Source organism: Pecten maximus, chromosome 6, assembly GCF_902652985.1.
Source record: "Pecten maximus chromosome 6, xPecMax1.1, whole genome shotgun sequence".
Taxonomy (NCBI): domain Eukaryota; kingdom Metazoa; phylum Mollusca; class Bivalvia; order Pectinida; family Pectinidae; genus Pecten; species Pecten maximus.
Genome location: NC_047020.1, coordinates 27,962,226 through 27,985,165, shown reverse-complemented (window position 1 = coordinate 27,985,165; position 22,940 = coordinate 27,962,226). Strand labels below are relative to the sequence as shown.

The 22,940-nt window shown below is 36.9% G+C and overlaps 1 protein-coding gene across 1 annotated transcript in view; it reads right to left on the bottom strand.

Annotated features, from left to right (window-relative positions):
- Positions 1 to 22,940, bottom strand: part of LOC117329439 (gamma-aminobutyric acid receptor subunit beta-like) — an 86,620-nt gene that overhangs the window by 8,066 nt on the left and 55,614 nt on the right. The window contains exons 4-7 of the mRNA XM_033887379.1: positions 10,408 to 10,634; positions 6,893 to 6,975; positions 2,315 to 2,452; positions 450 to 602 (exon numbers count right to left, since the gene is read on the bottom strand). Coding sequence (XP_033743270.1) covers positions 450 to 602; positions 2,315 to 2,452; positions 6,893 to 6,975; positions 10,408 to 10,634 — 601 coding nt within the window. The remainder of the gene's footprint in view (positions 1 to 449; positions 603 to 2,314; positions 2,453 to 6,892; positions 6,976 to 10,407; positions 10,635 to 22,940) is intronic.

The window sequence follows — 22,940 nt, the reverse complement described above, 5'->3', positions numbered from 1 at the left end:
GGCCCTGACACCAGACATGGTGTCAGGGCCAGAGGAAACTCGGGCTATCATACGCCACGCAATGCATGCAATTAGAACTAGGCCTGTTATTTTCCTGAGCCTTCAAGGTTTATACAGTACGGCACTGTGTAACGCTATTGTTTCATATTAGAGCTACATAATGTACATTTCGGATTTTATTGCATACACGAATGATAAGTCAGTAACTATCTATAATATAAACATAGTGAGGTGATGGTGTTTCAATAAAGGTAAAGTCATTTTATTTACACCAATAACGCATTGTCGTAAGTAGATGAACGTTATTCAAGGAACGTTAATCTAAAGTCATTTCTGCCAACAGAGAGGCACTGATGTTTGTATTAATATACAGGAAGCAAAGGATCTCTAAATCGCAAAAATGATAGACATTTAATCATAAAATCAAAACAACTTTCCAGCATACGTACCTAGTGCTACTCTAGCGGAAGTGGCCTCGTGGTTTATCCAGAATGATACCCAAGACAACATCACAATCAGGATTGATGGCAGGTAGGTTTGGAAAATAAAGTAACCAACATTTCTGTGAAGTTTAAAACTCAGCGAGAGCCTTGGGTAGTCACCTGTAATAAAGCACGTGCTGTCTATCAATAATGTTAAGGTACCTATTTTGTAGTGATGAAAACCTGAAGAGTTTGCATGATTTGTATGATAAAATTTAAGTCCACATGCATATATCAAAGATACATATGTATATGTGCTATTAGGTTTCCCCTGTATGATTGAGTTATAAAAATAAATCTGCACACCATAATATCATATTATATACAGAATAAAACGTAATTATATGTTGTGAGTTTTGAAAAAAACAAAAAACAAAAAACAAAAAATCTCTTCCACTAAATAGCATGGAAACACCCTGAAATGTGTAAATACTGTATTGTTGCATTGCAAAACACATTATATTGCGCAATATCACTAATTCTCTAAACTTCCCTAAATATTTCATTTTAACCCCCAAAATCACTCTATCTAAAAAGTGAACAGAACAGACATCTGATTTATTAGTGAATCCGTTCTTTTGGACATAAACTAAATTGTAATCAATTGAATGACAAATCGTGGAGTGTGATTAATGGTACCGTATGACCATATATCAGCCATCAACAACCTATTTACAAATGAAATAATTGAGTAAAATGGTTACAAATCCGATTTATAACTATGATAATTATATTATATGCCAGTTTTAATTATACTACTTTCAGTTTTAATTAATTAATGATCTAGGACCGTATAAGTGATTCTTAATATCAATATAACCACATTACACATATATCTTACATGCAGCTTCACCTATTTGATTAAAATTGACTAATTAATAAAAATTGTTACCGAAAGATAATTGGCAATGATTTGAGATTGGAGTTATCGTTACAAGTATACGAATGGGCTCTTCGTTTGATAATGGTCGATGAATCATAGCTGCGTCTTGCAGTGTTCGAAGACAATGTACATGGAAATGAAACAAATAAACAATTAAATTAAGATACATGTATGTAAAAAAAACTTTATCACAAAGCTTGCTGAAATACATGCATGTAAATTATTAACCTCACTCATGAATGGAGAAGAGGTGCGTGCCTATTTACATACCATACACCAGATACCAACACGTCCAATTACCCTTTGTGCTTTGTTTTTGAGATTTCAAAGTGTCTCCATGTCATCTACTTGTTATAACAAAGAAATATGGCGTAAACGTGGAGATGAGCTGTGAATATGTAAGATCTGTTTTGGTCGACGTGTCAGGTCAGAAAAAAACTATAACAAATTGACATTAGGATCCCGGTGGATAAATGACTGTTGCTATATGTATTGCGGTCTAATTTATGATACGTTGTCATGAAAAATACCAGGAAATGTTTGGTTCGTTTAGATTTGTGAGATATAGGTGAGCCACCAAGGGAAATCTGGGAGTGTACACAGTGTCATAGACAACTGTAAGCGACGATATGTACTTTTATACATGTGCACCTTTATCCTATATCGGTACAAAATCATGTAAGATAGTAGGATCTCAGGTGATAAACACATGGTAAGTAATGGAACTATCAGACTTTTTCTATTTACGACAATGTTGGACGATTTCTATATCCGATAGACCTTAAACACTCCCATTCTGTATTTGTGTTAACCCTATATCATGAAATATGTGTATCTGTCCGACATATGTTATGTTATACAGCGTTATATCGTTGGCCCGGCTTGTACGTGTTCTGATGAATATACATTATCCATTTGGGTTTCTCCTTATGCTAAGTAATAAACTGACCTGTAGAAAGACTTTCGATCTTTTCTATCGTCCTGTATTCCACGATATCAAACTGTGGCAGCTGCACCTTGTCGACTCCCTGGACCGACTCCTTCCCATTCCGCCAATGAGGATAGAGGTCATGAAAGTCGTACCCATCTGTGTGACGAGAACAAATAATTCACATGTCAAGGGGGTCTTCGCAGAGGGGATATGTGTAACTAAACCAAAATTTGTAGAGGTCATGGAGGTCATACCTATTTGCGTAACTATATATAAGAGACCAACCAACCAATTGTTTTCCCATAGACTTTAGTGTTAACGTTTTGGAGTATTTCATTCAAATTCTTGAATTCAATATGACAATTATGGTTTATAACAAAAGTTTAGGGTCTGATATAACACCTAATCAAAAAAAGAGTTGGGTCCTTCAGCTCAAATTTTCTCCAGGGTAGCCATTTTGAAAATGGGTGAATTTCGCAGTAAAAATTCTCAAAAATCTTAAATGTTTACCTGTTAATTGCTATTACCTGAACTTTTGGGGAAAAATCAATCGGACTTACGAAATTAATATCATCATTTTTTATTGATAGCTACCTATCAGGCTACATATCTATTTTCTCGCTTCATAACATACTGGCCAATCAGTGGCTGCCAGACATTTTATCCTTGGCTCAACTTTCAATACACAGGGGCTGTTTCAAAAATATATTTTTTCAATTGGTTGGTTGTTCCCTATAACAGAGGTTATAGATGTCATACCTACCTGCGTAACTAAAACAGAGGTTGTATATGTTATACATATTTGCATAACTTAAACAGGGATTGTAGATGTCATACCTATTTGTGTAACTATAACACAGGCTGTAGATGTCATACCTATTTGTGTAACTATAACACAGGCTGTAGATGTCATACCTATTTGTGTAACTATAACACAGGCTGTAGATGTCATACGTGTTTTCTCTGTAATTGATTGTTTTTAATTGTATTTATGGCACGAAATTGGGACAAATGTTTTAAAAAAACTACAACATTCTCACATATGAAAACTAAAAACATTCTAGCTTATTTATTTAATTATATTAGCCTTACGGATATCGTTATGATTAAACTGTAAAAATCACATGCACTATAATGTTGAAACAGTTTCATGAAGTAGTCATACGTGTTTGGAGACAAAGGCAACACATACGATATAGAATATTCGATTTGCGGATTTTAACTCAATCCGGAGCGTGACAAACGAGTCCAGACAAAGCTGTGGTCTCTGCCTTGATTTGATATATTAGTACCATATAAGGGAACATGGCTGCCTGCGTCCCTAATATTAGATTATCGTGGCACCAGACAAAACAACGATTGTATTCGTGATCCGACTTGGTTATAATGCATGAAACGATTATTAAAGAAGCTTTATTTTTTTCTTTGTATCTGTATTATATCCCCCGCTGTTTCTGCTCTCAAGCTCCCCTCAGACTGCCATGTTATCATATCAAACATAGATAAGAATCCTTAAAACACATAGGAAACTACAAAACAAGTGTCTATTAGATGTCTTTGTGTACGATGCGTACCCATATACAATTTTACCCATGGATATATAATGTTGATTCGTGCACATATTTACCATTGTATGCATATGGTTTGTTTTGGTTTGGTATTTATACATATGATTTATAAAATCAAGTTATTCAAATTTTTAGGATAGATATACAATCTTTCAACATGATGGGGTTGAGTTATAAAAGATATGTGATTAAGTAAATATTGTTATTGATATTGCTTTTCTTTTCTCAGATTGAGAATTTTAAAAGTTTACATATTATAATGAAAACTATACCGTATGTTACAAGGTGTTAATCACTGAAATAGATAATATGATATAGTTTCATTAAAATAAGTTATCCATCTATTTTTGATATAATATGGACCATGGAAAGGTATGGGGTCACCTGCTCGACCACGTGGGGTTTCTCCGGATACTCCAGTTTCCTCCCACAGTAAGACACCTCACCCGCTTCAATCAGCGCCATCAAGTGTGTTTAATATAATAAGTTGATATAACTGACATTATTGGCAAAATATTCTTTAAATGAAAACATATGTTACTGAAAATCTCGAAACACACTCTCATTGCTTTGCATGGCACAGATATGAAGTACATGTTTTACTGGAGTGGTATTTAAAAGAGATACACTATTATGTTTCCTTTCACAGCTTTTCATTCATATGTATGAAATATTCTGTAATATTTAGATAATGCAATGCAATGAGGCAGAAATGAATCTTTGATACGGTGTAGGACTTTCGCGAAATTGGTTTACTGTTAGTCCTTACATTCCGATGAAATAAATGCTATATATTGGTACACCTTCCACAATAACGGACGGAATGCTAGTATATCAGTATTCTTAGTGTAATATGTCAACGTATTGTACACAGATCTACTGGAACAAACAAAACGTCAAACACACACCTGACGTGTCAGCCTTTCTACACTGGACTATATTTGTTATTTCCAGCTATGGTATTTATTTAAGCATTGAACTGCTACCAAATGGTAGTATACAGCCGATATGAATACAATTTGGGTGACAGATAAATATATTTGAACTAGATGACGTCAGTGATAGGATAAGCGGCAAATTTAAACGCGTCATAATCTACAGAAAATAAAAAAAATCTTAACGAATGTAAATATAAGCATTGAACTGCTACCAAATTGTAGTATACAGTCGATATGCATACAATTTGGGTGACAGATAAATATATTTGAACTAGATGACGTCAGTTATAGGATAAGCGGCAAATTTAAACGCGTCATAATCTACAGAAAATAAAAAAAATCTTAACGAATGTAAATATAAGCATCGAACTGCTACCAAATGGTAGTATACAGTCGATATTAATACAATTTGGGTGACAGATAAATATTTCATGTCGCTCTAACTGGCGACATTCTATTTATCTGTCACCCAAATTGTATTCATATCGACTGTATACTATCATTTGGTAACAGTTCAATGCTTAAATATCAACTGTCGATAATCACACACGGAAGCCAAAGTTCATGTTAGATTCTCCACTATACGTCTATAGTTGTTCCTACCTGTAAGATATGTGTGGCACTTTGAATGTCTGCCATGTCTGGACGTATATCAGGCGTACCCCACCTACTCGCATGTTAAATGCCACCCCAATGTATGGCGTAAACACTTAGTCAGATCATGGCAACCAAGCAATGTCAAGTTGATACCATAATTTAAAGAATCATTAGTGGAACTTTGTGACGTCACTACAATAAACGACAACCGGCGGTGTCGGACATGTTCCGCTGACAGGAAGTCATTCTGTGATATATCCCCGCGTAATGCAAAGAATGCATTTGTCTGCACTTTTGTGGCGCGCACGATATATTTGTTTCACTAAGAGTACATTACGTTGCTCGTGCCAACTTGACACGGTCGTTAACAATGTCCCACGACACATTTCTAGGATGAGCTGATTGAGACGAGTCTTTTTTCATAATCATATATCTCTTTCTTTCGTGCATTCAGTTACTGGTGGTTCCTAAACTGAACAAAGATTGCAAATTAATAGCAATAGGGTGCAGTGGGTCATCTGTTCATGTATGGTACGGCTGTAAGGGATTTACACGAAACTGTATAATACTTATACGCCAATTTCTGATTTGAGTATTTTCCAGACAAAAGTATAGTTTAAACACCTACAAGTCATAAAACCCCAGTAAGAATAATTGGGCTGTTGATTGAGTTTGAATGGCAACATCGTTACTATTCAGTGGTAAATCCATTTCTTTTATTTTTGTTTTACAGAAAGACGACCTACAGGTGACCTGATGGCATGCTATCATTACATCTTACAGTAGCCGCTTATCATCATGTGTTAACAATAGCATGATTGGTCGGACAAGCTTATAATCAATAATCAGCTATAATTAATTAATTATTTTTGGAGTAATATACCTCCTGTCTATACAGTGACCAACTCAATATTCTTTGTAGTTATAGACGGGCTAACTTTGGACTTCATTGGACTATTAATTGCTAGGAAGACAGGCAGTTTCGATACATGTAAATATATACGATCCGATTAAGATTTTTGGAGTTATGGCCCTTTATACATTTGCATTTATAGTGTCTGCTCATCATCTTGAATCGTCTTGGAGCGTAATCACCATAGAAGCTTGGACAGATTGATAATCTGTATTATGTGACAATTACATTTACCTTTATATACCGCCCCACGGTAACCTTGTTGCGATATAATTACTGTAAAGAAATGTTGTTTGGGTCAATGGAATTTTCGCGGTTTGATAAAAAATGTATGCGTTTTCGCGGAAATCATAAAAGTGACCACGTGTTTACTAAATATATTTTCAAGGTTTACATTTTCACAATTTTCATTTTGCCTTAAAAAAAGCAGAGAGAAAATCTTTTGAATATAAGCAACCTTTGAAGTATCACTCAGTAGGTGTACCCGTAAGCGGGAATAATTCGGGGGCGAGTGTGTAAATTATTGTAAATGAAATAATAATCCACGTAACTCATGCTGATTCAAACAAAGCTTACTCACAGCTTTCTATTTCCACAGTGCAGTTTTGTACATCTAAAGGATAATTATGGAGGTCCATCATGCAGGCAAGCGTTGTTGTGAATCTGTAAAATATAAACACCGTCTTTGTTTGTATGAAAAAGGGAGTAAGTAAATAACCTTCATAAAATTGTATAATTATATCTTTTTACGGTGAATATCCTGAATATACGTTTAGTTGCAATGTTAGGAAGAACAGAGAAGCAAACAAAATTGATGAACTCCTTGAATATAAACATTATAATATGTTCTTTTGTTCCATGTAATTAGTCAAGCAGTCTAAAGGGAGCGTCCAATGAAAAACAAAGTAATACATATTTGTTAGTTAACTTTACAAAGACATACAGGAAACATTTATAAATATAGACTAAATGGGATTGTTCTTATTGATAGAAATTGGTAAAAATGAGCCTTTATTTTCTAGCATGAAATATATACATTGTACTCATATTTATACATTTATATCAATATATATTTCTTTTGGAAAAAACAATACGGATGACACATTAGTGATATAATGAGATGTACAGAAGGAATACTGACGAGTAATCGCACACAACCACGTGGTTTTTATAATTCATTTTTAAAGGAAATCTTTCATTTCTGATAATATTTTAGCCGTAACTATCCCCATACTCGCTTCCATAGTTGCGAGAATCGAGTGTGATGTTGGACGGTTATCATGGTTTTTGATCTCGTACAATCTCGTGTAATATTAATACTTAAATGTTAAATGCAGGCCTTGGCTAAGACACATACATGTATATGTTGCGTTTACATAGTTTAAGTTCTAAAAGCAACACAGAACACTGGCATAGTAATAAAACAGCAATTCTAATTCTAAATAGATAAAACTAGGGCAATATATAAACAACAATACAGACTTTGAATGAAGATTCATGAAAAAGTACAAGGAGAATGACACTAAGTGATCCAGGGGTGGGAAGCGTCTTCTTCTTCATCGACGACAACTGCCAAACGAATCTACGTCGAATTTGGGTTAAGTCCCATTCTCAAAATGGGAAATAGAGGGGTGACAACGGAACCACTAGGCATATAATTAAGAATCAATCTCGCTTGCTATAGGTTGAATCTTAAGACAACATGTCTTTACCCTTAGATAATTAATTCTTACCTACAACTCAAAATGCAATCCAGACAGTTGTAGAAATAGTTAATGTGGTTTTGACTGCTAAGGAAATAGCTTATACAAGATGGCGTCTCTGACAAGAAAATTACGTGAATGGATCTGACTGGCAGGGAAATGGTTTATGTGAATCTATCTATATTGGAAATGATTTTTGTTCATCTAACTAATGCGTGGATGGTTCGAGTGAATCTGACTGCCTCGAACATCATTGGTATGGATTGTGTTTTTCGAGGTGAACCCAGTTATATTACAGAGCCGATCATTGATTACAGATGGCGTAATATGGCCATCGTTAGTTTTTGGATTCCAAAATATTTCAATTGAAACATGGATTACACTGGAAAGACCCTAATAACAAATGTATGCACGCGCTGCTTTGTTAATACATGTTTTATAGGCCACTTTCCTGCTATTTAGCAATTTGAAAAACATTGTTTACACATGGCGTAATATGGCCATTGATAGTTTTTGGATTCCAAAATATTTCAATTGAAACATGGATTACACTGGAAAGACCCTATTGACAAATGTATGTACGCGCTGCTTTGTTAATACATGTTTTATGGGCCATTTTCCTGCTATTTAGCAACCATTAACTTACTCATTTACCTGTTAATTACCATACGCACTCATCTCCAGTTGTTTAATTAACTCATGGTAATAACTATTTTCTCCGATAACTCTACTTTATCATGTGTGCCTTTTTACTTTCCTGTATTCCGCATTTTCATTATCATTTTCATTTTAACTTTATTATTGACATTTTCATTCACACTTTCATTCACATATTTAACTAGACGTAGAAGAAAGAAACATAGGCTGTGTCGTTTTATTCCTTATTTGGTTTTATATACTAGTGAATTATTACCTAAATGTGTTATCATATATGTCTTCATTACCACCTGCATGAATATCCAGTCATTAATATCTCATATCCCATGCTGATGGGATGACTAAACTCTTTTGTAAACAGACTGAATCGGCATTTTCCTTCTTTCAGGTTTCCAAATGGTGTTCAGGAAGATTCCGAAAAGCAATTACTATTCTAGTTGCTGGGAGAGAGTGGTAGTGTGTTGGACAGGGTGACAAACAGTTAGTTTTAACGGCTTATGTACGAATGTTGAAGGGTTCACGATCATACTACATGAAATGCAAAATAAGGAAGAAGTGTTTATCATACATGATTTAGACAAAGAAAACGAAAAAATACATATTTTTTCATTAGGAATAATTTTCCAATATCCAATTAATTCTGGAGTTTCATTGAAGATTAGTATATTATAATGTGCCTTCTAAATGCGCGCTTGTGACGACATGTATTGAATAACATGTTTATATCTGCAATGAGAAATCGTCACTATTGGCAAAACTGTCATACAAGCATCTTATTCCCAACACGTCCTCAGAGCCAGGCACAAAGCATTGTGCAAATATAATTGAATCCATCATTATAGATATCTATTCTTGAAAGGCAATTTCTTTGAGTCGTTTTATCTCGTTATAGATCACAAGAAAATAGTATGAAGCGGGGTTTTCGTGGACAATCCTCTATAGAAGCAGGGAGTGGTATTGTAAGGTTCAGCGAATACAATGATGACATAACATTTATACACGAGTGCTTAGAATACAGCTATAAATCAGATTGGGATGGCGGGACAGACAGCTTTTAGGATGTAAGTCGTGAACAAAAGGTTTGACGATCGCTATAGGCCTCATTTATGTCCCGGATTAATCCTAAAGAAAACATCAATGCAGAAAAACATTTTTGCCGAACCGTTTTATTTGTGAGTATATATTGTTACTACTCCCATCTCTGTGATATATGTACTGCTTTTCTTTAAATATCAATTTATCTTGTCTTAAACGACCTCGGGTATTACAACGATCGAACAGTGTATACATCGCATATATTCCATGGCAAAATACAAACTGTTTAACTGCTTTTATTCCAAACCTTGTTTCGATTTAAACTTTAGATAAATCCATAGAACTCGTCGCAAAGAACTTTCTATGATCGAGCTAAGAGTAAAAGGACCCTAGAACGTTAGACAACTAACCTTCTCTAATTTTTATAATTGTTATGTGTTCCATTCACCGTGTTTACTTGTTTAATTACCAAATAAATATATTTACGTATTAACCTCGTTAATTATATTTTAAACCTCACTTTATTAATAACCTCGACTCATCCTGTCATTCATTCAAAACATCCAATGCGAACCTTCAATTGAAGGCAAATATGCTGATTAAATATTCCACTCCCTATTATAGGTATTTGCCAAACTTGATTCCTTAACACAAGGTGTATTTAATTGGGGTACATTAACAGCACTACCAGAAGCCTTACCTCATGCCGTAAACTACAGATCCATTTCCATACAAGCGAATCATTTTATTTTTCTCTGTCACTTCGTGCAAAAATGAGTTCTTGTCATTAGCGAAGAATGTATCAGGTACCCAGATTTTCTCGGCAAAGTCTCCGGTCAATGTCATTGGTGCACCGTGATTGTAACGGGCAAAGGCAAGTCTATCATCCGCCCAGTACTGGTTCAGATAAATGGTGATGGTATAGTCCTGCAAATAACGATGGAAATAGAATAAAACAGTTGTAGTCATTTAGTAAAGAAAGTGGTTTTATTAACTAATGACGCGGGTTCATTTAACATTGTAACATCTGGAGCAGTACTTGATAGATCATCACGTAGATGACAGTAATAATGTCATAGAAAATGATTTGCGAATGTATCCCAGAAAAGACACATATTGCAAAACCGAACCCGTCACACTTGTGTTATTTCATTTATTGACACAAACAACAATTTAAACAATTTTAAAGCAACTGTTATACCGTATCTATATATAATGGTGAAATCGATATTTTATACGGACATATATTGCTAACATAGAGTTAACAATTTCACATATTTTCTGTTGACAAAGGCCTGGTTTTAAAACAAGATCAAGACTGTGTCGGGGAAAGGTATGCCGTTATAGTACATTATTCAGTGTTACAATATTCACAACAAGACCAAATGTGTCGACCCAGATCCCCACAAGAAGATATCAGGATAAACCAAGTGCCAATCGAGATTCTGAGATATATAGTATGATGGACCGAGTGTGTTGACCCAGATCGCTACAGAAAGAAATTGGAAGACACAGATCCTACAAGACGAGAATAGGATGAACTACAATGTAAGTGTGTCGACTCAGATGATCCCCACAGATAAATAGTAGTCGACACAGATCCCCATAAGACGAGAATAAGATGGACTAAGTGTATTGACTCCGATCCCCACAGATAGATAGTAGTCGTCACATATTCCCACAAGACGAGAATAGGATGGACCCAGATCCCTACGGGGAGATGAAAGGAAAACAAAGTTTGTTGATCCAGTTCCCCGCGTGGATATATCAAACTGATCAAATATGTTGACCTTGTTGCCCTTGAGGCCACCAAATGTGTTGATCTACAGGAAGATAGCAGGATGGGCCAAGAGTGTTGATCCAGCTTCCCACACAAAGATTGAAGGTGGACCAAGAGTGTTGATCCAGATTTCCACGGGGAGATGAAAAGGAAACCAGGTTTGTTGACGCAGCTCCCCACAGGTAGAGAGTAATCCTACCAGTGTGATGACCAAGGTCCCTCAAAGGTAGTAAAGTTTGTTGACCCAGTTCTCAATGGGAAAACAAAGTGTGTTGAGCCAGTTCCCCAACAGGGAGATACATGTAGTAAACCGAACTGTGTGCTGATCCAGTTTACCCACGGGGAGATAGTAAGTCGACCACGTGTTTTGACCCAATTCCACCACGGGGATATAGTAAATCGACCAAGTGTGTTGACCCTGTTCCCCAAGGGGAGATAGTAAGTCGACTTAGTGTGTTGACCCAGTTCTTCCCACGGGGAGATAGTATGTCGACAAAGTGCGTTGACCCAGTTCTCCCACGGGGAGATAGTAGGTCGACCAAGTGTGTTGACCCAATTCCAACAAGGGGAGATAGTAAATCGACCAAGTGTGTTGACGTAGTTCTCCCACGGGGAGATAGTAAGTCGACCAAGTATACTGACCTAGTTCATCAACGGGGAGATAGTAAATCGACCAAGTGTGTTGACCCAGTTCTCCCACGGGGAGATAGTATGTCGACCAAGTGTGTTGACCCAGTTCTCCCAAGGGGAGATAGTAAGTCGACTAGTGTGTTGACCCAGTTCTCCCACGGGGAGATAGTAAATCGACTAGTGTGTTGACCCAGTTCTCCCACGGGGAGATAGTAAGTCGACTAGTATATTGACCCAGTTCTCCCACGGGGAGATAGTAAGTCGACCAAGTGTGTTGACCCAGTTCTCCCACGGGGAGATAGTAAGTCGACCAAGTGTGTTGACCCTGCTACCCCACGGGGCGATAGTAAAGCGACCAAGTGTGTAGACCCAGTTCTCCCACGGGGAGATAGTATGTCGACCAAGTGTGTTGACCCAGTTCTCCCAAGGGGCGATAGTAAGTCGACTAGTATATTGACCCAGTTCTCCCACGGGGTGATAGTATGTCGACTAGTATATTGACCCAGTTCTCCCACGGGGTGATAGTAAGTCGACTAGTATATTGACCCAGTTCTCCCACGGGGAGATAGTAAGTCGACCAAGTGTGTTGACCCAGTTCTCCCACGGGGAGATAGTAAGTCGACCAAGTATGTTGACCTAGTTCCCCACGGGGAGATAGTATGTCGACAAAGTGCGTTGACCCAGTTCTCCCACTGGGAGATAGTAAGTCGACCAAGTGTGTTGACCCAATTCCAACAAGGGGAGATAGTAAATCGACCAAGTGTGTTGACCTAGTTCTCCCACGGGGAGATAGTATGTCGACCAAGTGTGTTGACCCAATTCTTCCACGGAGAGATAGTATGTCGACCAAGTGTGTTGACCCAGTTCTCCCACGGGGAGATAGTAAGTCGACCAAGTATGTTGACCTAGTCATCAACAGAGAGATAGTAAGTCGATCAAGTGTGTTGACCTAGTTCCCCCACGGGGAGATAGTAAGTCGACCAAGTGTGTTGACCTAGTTCCCCCACGGGGAGATAGTAAGTCGACCAAGTGTGTTGACCTAGTTCTCCCACGGGGAGATAGTAAGTCGACCAAGTGTGTTGACCCTGTTCTCCCACGGGGCGATAGTAATCGACCAAGTGTGTTGTCCCAGTTCTCCCACGGGGAGATAGTAAGTCGACCAATTGTGTTGCCCCAGTTCTCCCACGGGGAGATAGTATGTCGACCAAGTGTGTTGGCCCTGTTCCCCACGGGGAGATAGTAAGTCGACCAAGTGTGTTGACCCAGTTCTCCCACGGGGCGATAGTAAGTCGACCAAGTGTGTTGACCCAGATCGCCATCGACCCTTTAGTGTATGTCATGTCGTATTGTCCACATATCCACAGCCAAGCATCACCTATTGACGTCCGAAGTTAATCAGCACATCGTCAAGTTATTGACCTCTCCTGTCAATTATCACACCAGTATTTGCATGTGAAATGTTCAGGTCCTGTATTTGGTCAAATTGTAGACATTCCGAGATTGATTCAATCAAATTATGAATATTTCATGTCGGATGTTGATGTATATAATAGTACGTGTACGTTGTATTGCTGATACTAGATTGATATACTCGTCCTATTAGGTTAGCAATACGATCAATGACCGAAATGATGAATCGAGTGCACCAGTGACCTCCGATCTGACCAGTTGCTCTTTGGTCAGCCAGAGTACACAAGGCGAGACCATAGTTTATCTACTGATGCTTACGACAGCTCCCTATGACGACCACGAGACAGGTACCACCATGTTATTACATATGTTATAACACCAAGGTGATACGACATAACTATATATTTATTTACGTAAACTCCCTTTCAAGCATTAAATGGCGTCTAGGGTTCTTTTAAAACCGTAGAAAATGTGTAGTTATAGGCGTGTGTCATGTCATAAGAAAATAAACGTGTTTCAAAGGTCTTTCAATAAATTCTATTATAAGTGTCATCAGTCAAGTTATGATTGACTGAATTATTACTTGCTGATTATATTGCTGATTATTTTCCAATTACAATCTCGGAAAGGATTGTCTTCGCAATTGTGCTACCTCGCCATCCAGGAGTTAAAGACCGCAAGGTAGTCTGTATTATTATACTTGATAGACGCTGTAATATTGCAGCACCGGACACACCTCTAACAAAAGAAATGAAACAATGACAGTTCTGATGAATAGGGTGGGTGGTCAAGTTGTGATAAATGTTGCAGATGCGCCTGTACGTTTATACTTTTGTGGAATAAAATAATGAATGCCATTCAGTTCTTTACTTTGACCCTTTATATGTATATGAATGTCACTTTAAGCGCTTGGTCTCCTTTAACCTTGCCATTGGCAGTTTCTCTTTTCATGGTATCTGGGCTAATGGCCCGCTGATAAGGTGGCCTTGGGATCCAATCTTACACATATATGTCTCGTCCCCTTAAGGTAAGCTTTGTTGAGATGTAATTCGCTTGTTTTTTGGATGTCAGAAAATGAGGGATTCGTCGAGCATTCTTCCGAAATGCCAAACATACCATTTATCTCGGTAACAGTGTAACGACAATCCTTCGCAACGTTTTCGTAGCAGTAATATTATTTTTGGTGCTGAAAGGACTGGTTAATCTAGCTGTGCTTCGGCATGTCAATTGTATCATTCTGAAATCCATTGACTTAGGGAAAACGGTTCTTAAAGTGACAATGAAAAAGCCATGATTTATATAAATATATCTTACATATAAGATTCAGTGAATCACAATTAGTCACCGACCTGCATTTTAGCATTCAAAGTTATGGCATTGAACAGGAATACATACCGTTTATCAATGCATAATTTGCTCAAATTGGACATTGTTGAAATTACGAACATGTTTTGATTTCTAAAAGCATTTGCCGTATTTTACTCCATGTTTGTACGGGAGACGTAAAGTGACATTATTTTACTCCATGTTTGTACGGGAGACATAAAGTGACATTATTTTGACGGCATGTTTGTACGGGAGCTGTGAAGTGATATAATGTATTGAAAGACCTTCGTACGAAGCTAGTTTTGATTTTACTATCCGTGTTCCACAGGTTTGTTTAGAGTCATAAGTATTCTGCATATAAAGTTTTGTTTTAGTACGAGTCTTAAGGGTCATCTAAATAGAAGAACGGGATAACGGTAGAGCTTTATGTCCCTCCTCTGGCCAAATTTCTCAGAAATAACCTAATCAATTCTTAGTAGACCTTGCTTTTGTCATTTAATTTTCTAAACTGTTTGGCAATTTCGGCAAAATGAACGAAAAATGCATGTTTCAGGAGAAACTATACAGCTTATGTGGATCACATATTTTACACAAAACGACCATGTCGCTATGTATACAAGTGCCTATCGGATGTAGGAAGAATTTGACTAGCTATGTCTCCATAAAAGCTTACACATTTGCTTTGTATGGAACTTTAAATGCAAATGACAAGTATGAATGGTATTACACATACAAAATGTATATGATACTTCAATGGGTATGGTAGTTCAATTATCAGAAATGCTTCAATTGGATACCATTAAGACTTCTGAACATAGTAGGAAGCAAATATGTAGTTAAACTGTGGAGTTTGGGTTTACTTTCAAGAAATCTGATTATTCTACCTTTAACTCGACGATCAACTGTTTTTCCGGTGTTCTCGCTATGTTCAAGAGTTCTTATTAGGGTCTAATAATATATTTTTTCATAATTTAAATACATTTGTAATGAGTAACATATTTTTGTAAAGACATATTAAGAGGGAGCTTAAATTATAACAAGTCATTACTCTGGTGTAATTCAAGAGACGTATATTGACCATAAGTTAGTATGTATCATGGCTTAACATGGGCATTGATTTTGACATGTAATTTGCCAAGCTTTCTGTCAATTCAAATTTTTTTTTTTTTTTTTTTTTTTTTTTAGAAAAATGCAATTTTCTGGAGAATCTATGCAGTTAACGTGGATCACAGAAGAGCCATTCCATGATGCTTTCAAGTGTCAATCAGATGCAATAGGGTCATTTGTTTGACCGGGTCTTTAAAAGCGTGCACATTGATTATAGTTTTGACCCTGAAATGGTTGTGAATTATATCACCTTAATATGGTACATAAAGAGGTACAGTCGCATCTTTGTAAAGCACGTTGTGTGTTACAAGTAGAGGTTTTGTATCGAGTGGTGATGTTCATATTGAACAGAGGAAGCTCGGCTCAGCAGGTTGTTTTCTGTTGAGGTTTACATTCGATATTTATATTTTGCTCTATCAGTGCCAGGGATATATCTAACAGAGACCATTTTCCCACCTTTGTACATCTAGACATGGATGTATATATCACCAACATGTACCTCCTGATAAGGATTTGTAAAAACGGGTATATCTAAAATGTGTTACGAGCACCAGCTTAGATGATCATGCCGCTTTTGTAATTTAGTATACACCACCCTGCAGACGTAGGCGCCCTATCCTTCGCCCCTATGTCTGCCAGACAGGAGTTCACTGCCCAATTGCCTGGTCCCGTATTAGGTTGTGTCTATGTGTGGTGTCATTAATATTTACTCCTTCTCCAGTCAATGACAGAATAGCAGTTATACTATTGGTATTAATTTCAAACCCGGAATGTCTCCTGTTTTATATTTCAAAATAGTGCCTACTCCTGAACCACTCAAAACAACATAAAGTCATTTGTTTACTCCACGAAGGGAGAGCGTTTCCTCCATCACACGTGACATCCGGTGGGCGATGTTATCCTGGAAGATCAGTATGCATTAGTTCGCATGGGCAGCCATACACAACGCAATTAAGCAATGCAGCTTTTCATGTAGGATCTTTTAAATCAAACATTTTCAAATTAAGCAAGGTTTTAGCTAAAAGAATAATGATTATTATCAATTTGATGACAACTTGTGTGTTTAATCAATGCACTTCACCATTTCGTTGGTTTGCGCATTTCCTTATGGTATCATTTCACCAGAGTTGTAATTCGTGTTATTGTATAAAACTAATGTGGGTGCTCTGCTAATGACATAACCGCCACTTATAAGAGTGTCTAATACAACAGACACAGATCCCAAACCGTCAACAACAAGTGAGTCTGACACACACTACCCCTAGCTTCCTCTTAATACCAGGACCTCCTCCATGTTTTCTGGTACACGTGACCCATTTAACCTTCAAAACGAAATTTAAAAATAGCAAAACATACCGTAAATCATCATCTGCCTGAATTACCAATGCTGACTTGCAATGACAAGCAACTTTGAAAGTGCTGATTGCTAATGAAGAGGTTTTTAAATTAATAAATATTGATTGATTCCAAAGGGTGATATTCTTGGTTGTCTAACCCGATGCTCTGTCGAGGGTTAAGCAATCAGAAATATTACCCCGAGAGTTGAAGATTTTCTGTCACATCCTCAACGTATATGCCTGTAACATCATACTGTAAACAGATAATCTGCCTGTTTTCAGCAATCTGAACAAACATTTTATTATGAAATTGGTAAGTCAAGTTGTAAAGCATTTACAAATGTTAAGACCAAACACTGAATGTTTGTCACAAAACGGGAATAGTAATATATGTACTAAATTCTCTTATATTGGATCATTGCGCAAGACCTCGACGACTTTTGCGATACTTTTGCTGTTACATTGAATGAACATCTAAAAATGTAGCTGATACGATTTATCAGAACAGTTGTAGATCTGCTTCCTTATTTTGTTATCGCTAAAAAATATTTCCAAGTACATTCTAATATTCAATAATAGAATAGTTTTACAGAAGTTAAACAAAATTGCGTCGTAATTTGGAACGGTTTTATAGTTAGGTGACCCAGCAAATAAGGAAGAATTCTTTTTCTTATGTATGTTTTTCTTAAATACGTTAAGGTAACTCTGATCAATTCTGACCACTGGTCATTGACAATTGTTCTACAACAACGACCTACATCATCGTGCTATCTAAGTATCATTCAAGTGTCCAAAGCTTGGCTGACACAGTACATCCAGTGAGTAGGTCGGATTACACTGGTTCTAACGTAAACATCATAGGGACATGGAATATATTCGGCCTACAATTACTTGTTTTGAAAGGCGCAGAAACCCGCCTGCACAATTGTACAGATTGTACAAAGACACAAGACAAAAACACATATCAATACAACCTGATATACATTAGAAAACTGCATCATGCAAAATAATTATAAGCGTTGATGTCAATTATTTTTTAGTTTCATAGAGTATGCAAAAAAAAAAAATGGTTGCAAACTTTATGAATCCGCGTAGCGGATTCTTACAGAAGTTTGCAAACAATTTTTTTTCATACTCCTATGAAACTAAAAAATAATTGACATCAACGCTTATAATTATTTTTTGAAAATAATTTTCTAATTCAAAATATGATTTATGTACAATTTTACTGGTTTTATAGGGGATTCTTTTTCTCAAATCAATATGCAACGTCAATTTTCGTATTGTGACGTCACATTTCTCGCGCTATTCTCGGAATTTTTTTCATAGAGATATGAAAAAAAAACCTCAACCAATCAGAAAGCCGCATTCTGCTTACAAACAATGGAAAATTGATTATCCTTCTATGACTGACAAGTGATGATAAGGGCATGATACTAAGTAAATATATCGTGTATTAGGACACTAGTAACACCAGGATCGTTTAGTATGTCTGGTTTCTTATTAATGTCACACATAGCCTTTGATAGGTAGCTATGCAATGGCGATGTCTTCATTTTCCGCACAGGTGGATTGTAAGCTGTAAGCAGATATTCTCGTTTAATGACATAGACATTGCCCCAAACAGAAGGTATATCATATAGATCGTCAGGTGTAGTGGATGGTGTCACGGGATTGCTGTGGCGTGTCATGAGTTTTAAACTGAACATCCCGTGGTTTGAGAGAGATGGATCTCATTACAACCAATTATATACGTAGTCATGTGTTACACATTTTCTGGTGTAATGTACGCAATTATCATGTCAAAATATACATCCTTTAAGTCACTATCAGGGTCACATCATCAGGTGTAGACACATATACATGAACACCAATGAAAAGTATTAACATATAAATTAAACACAAATTGATATATATGTATTAGATTTTGTATGATCTATTCCTTGTACAACAACATTTTAATTATATAGAAATCAATTCAAATTACATGCGCAAAACTACGAAACTACGTAAACGTTGTGTACTACAGTGGTGATATAAATGCTGTAGTATGTTTCTAAAACCTGTCAACAATATGGCAGAAAGAAACAAATCTCCAATGTCAGATTTCTTATATGTGTAGCATGTTGTTGTAACAAACATGTTTCCCATTTTGATATACACTAGCATTGAATATCCATGTATTACAGTAATACAGGTCAGACGCACAGACATTAAATGTCATGTCCATCGAGAACATATCACGTGACGTCATGCAGTTTTGTCATTGCACCATTCAAGCCAGTGCATAAACCGCATGAAAAATGGCGATATGACGAATGATTTATACCGTAATTACAAAAAATAAATCGTGCGATTTATCAACGCTGCTGACACGCAGTAACATGGCGTTAACATGAAAGTTTGATGTCCAACGCTAGTAGTGGACAGCGAACGTGTCCGGTGTCCCGTAATCAATATTAGGCTCTGGTCAGCAGGCGTTTCAGTGTCCACTATATCAGTGTCACTCGCGGACACATTAATAGGTCATCTGTAGTCACGGGGTAGTCGTCGTGTAGGGGCAATTACAGAAAGCCATTGATGGTAACGGGAAATATGCCTAATGCATAGCTGCTACAATAGCTCAGTAGTAAGGTAGGACTGAACTTGAAGCAGTTGAAGAAATCTATATTTTGGCAATGATCGAAATTATTTTACAATACGGTGCTGGTAGCTTCTGACCTAATTACGGAAAGTTGATTGCTGTAACGTGCTATAATCTTCTGATTATGCCGCAATAATCGACGTGTTTTACAACTTAGATGCCACGCTTGTTAGAAACAGGTCAAGAGTATTGATAATCCGGATTCGATCGCATACAAGTGGTTGTTATTGCCACCGTTTTTATTACCATAGTCTATGTGATATTTCCAAATATCTTCAATCTGACGCGGCACGACACGATCTAGGTTGTTTGTACCATTCATTCAATGGAAGTCGTAAACTTTTATTTATATATTTATTTATTTTACATACATGCTAATCTTTAGATAATAATTCATCTTTAATACTCAAGCACTTAACCAAGCTATGAGGTCAGTGTGGATTATATATTAATGATTTTTGGGATACTTTGCAACCACCTGCGGGAGGCTAAATATCACCAGCGAAATACATTAAAAAGATCTGGTCAAGGTAGGAAATCCTTTTCAATATACCAAGCACATTAAATGCTATTGATCTATATCAGAGTGACGGTTGTCGTCAATGAAGCAGCAGGCGCTTACAATTGCGGAACACCAGGTCATTTTTCCACCGACATATACGTCTCCTTTCTAAAGTTGTCATCACCTTTATCAAGTTTTAATTGAAATTGATGTTGAGCTTGCACGACGATATTCTAGGAATGCTGCTTTAGTTGGATTTCAGTAAATACTACCAGTAAACATGTGATCGCTGTGCCGAGGGACCGCGATGGCCGAGCTGTTAAAGTGTCTCGACATTTAATCACTAGCCCTCTATCTCTGGGTTACGGGTTCAAAACCTATGTGGGGCAGTTGCCAGGTACTGACCGTTGGCCGGTGGATTTTCTCCGGGTAGTCCGGCTTTCCACCACCTCCAAACCTGGCACGTCCTTAATTGACCCTGGCTGTTAATAGGACGTAAAACAAAACAAACCAAACGAGGATCTCTCGCGAATGAATATTACACTTTTACACGATTTGGACATCATAATAACACCTCCGATAGAAACCACAACATTTTGTACTGGCCTTTGTTGTGAATTCTGGAAGTTCGAAACAACAATGGATTTCTGAAGCATTAAGCCTGTTCGTAGTAAGGTCATTTTCGTCATTTTCGGTTTCTTACAAAAGTAATGATGCATTCTGCAATACCTGAGAAATATGACTAAAACAATCCACTCTTTACATAATAGGTTAAATGATTTCACGGAGTAAGAACAGGGCAGAATAGAACTCCATTTATGCAGTAGGACAAGAATACAGAGTGAATGATAAAGGGCACCGAAAGGATTACGATATCACCAATATTCATACTGTATCCCACAACATGTCGTAAGAAGGCGATTAATAGTTGGATACCCTACACGATGAAGACATTTTGAATAATACTATATTCATACTATTGCATTTTGATAATAGGAGGCGACTAAAAGCTGGACTCTCTGGTCTCCCTATTGCGATATCTACGGGGCATCGCAGTGACTAACATGATCTGCATCATATCAACGTGATAACAATATTTTCTTTGGCCAGTATTAAGGTATTATATGGTATTACATCACTAACGTTCATTTATGGACTCGATTTTCTGGAAATGATATAACGGAAGTCAACATTCAATTATTCGTCTTTTGTACCTCCTCATCCAGCATGCAGACCATTTTTCTGATCTGTTTTAAGTTTCCTTTAACTTCGCCTCCTGTATTCAACACTTAAGACTTTAGCATCACTAACGAGTCCTAGACAGACGAAACAGCTACATGGTCTAACTAATTTCGGCGTCCGATTCTCAATTTGGTTTGAAAGGTACTTATATAATGTGTGTCTTTTGTGCATTCCCTTGATCTCATTGAACTTCTCTGTAGTGAGGGAGGGGATGAATTTCTAAGAGGATACAAAATGCCAGAGAGAAAATGACCTTGTGATTCACACAGGAGTATAAAGCATGAGTCTTATTTTGATCCCTTGATGATGCGGGTGAGCGTGATATTATAATGCTGTTGCAATACAGCTTATCCTTGATTGTCATCGTTTTTAACAGAAAATTTATTATGTAGCTTAAAATTATATTTATGAGCAGAAGACATTGATCGATCTGGTGTTTTCGTCAGGAAGTTTTATAGAATGCCCTGTTTCTGCCTCTAAGAAATTGTATTGATCCCAGCATAGCGCCGATTCCTCACAAGTCAAATGTAACCTTGTACCATAACAACGTAACGAGTTAAACTAAGACTATCATATTAATGTATGGACATAGATCATTGTTTATTTATAGATCTCTACGAAATGTTGCGTCATATGATCAAGTATTTCTATAATTGAAGTCAATGTATTTGCGTAGACTCCATAAAGTGGTGTACACTTTTGTACTTGAGTCCTCTCAGAAAGTAGCCACGTGTTAATTTAGCATTGTCGTCCTTCTCATACTTAATTGAGCATTGTCGTCCTTCTCATACTTAATTGAGCATTGTCGTCCTTCTCATACTTAATTGAGCATTGTCGTCCTTCTCATACCTAATTTAGCATTGTCATCCTTCTCATACCTAATTTAGCATTGTCATCATTCTCATAATATTGTATATCTATTTTGATGACATTAATATATTTTATTCTTAAAGTGGTATATGTTAAACTTATATATTTGTTTGAGTTAACATGATATTATACATGTTTTGGATACTTATTATGTACATAAATCTGTGGCACTGCTTCCTGAAATACCTCCAATGTTTTTATCTCTGTCAAGGAGGGAAGAAACAAAACAGAATGTACATCCAATCGTAATAATTTGTAACACCAGACAATGTTACATTTAAAAGCATTTAACCCGGTGTAAGTATATTGCATGAAAGTAAAGTATTGCATATTGCTATCTGATACTGAACAATGCATTGTGAATGACCTTGTGCCGTAGACTGGC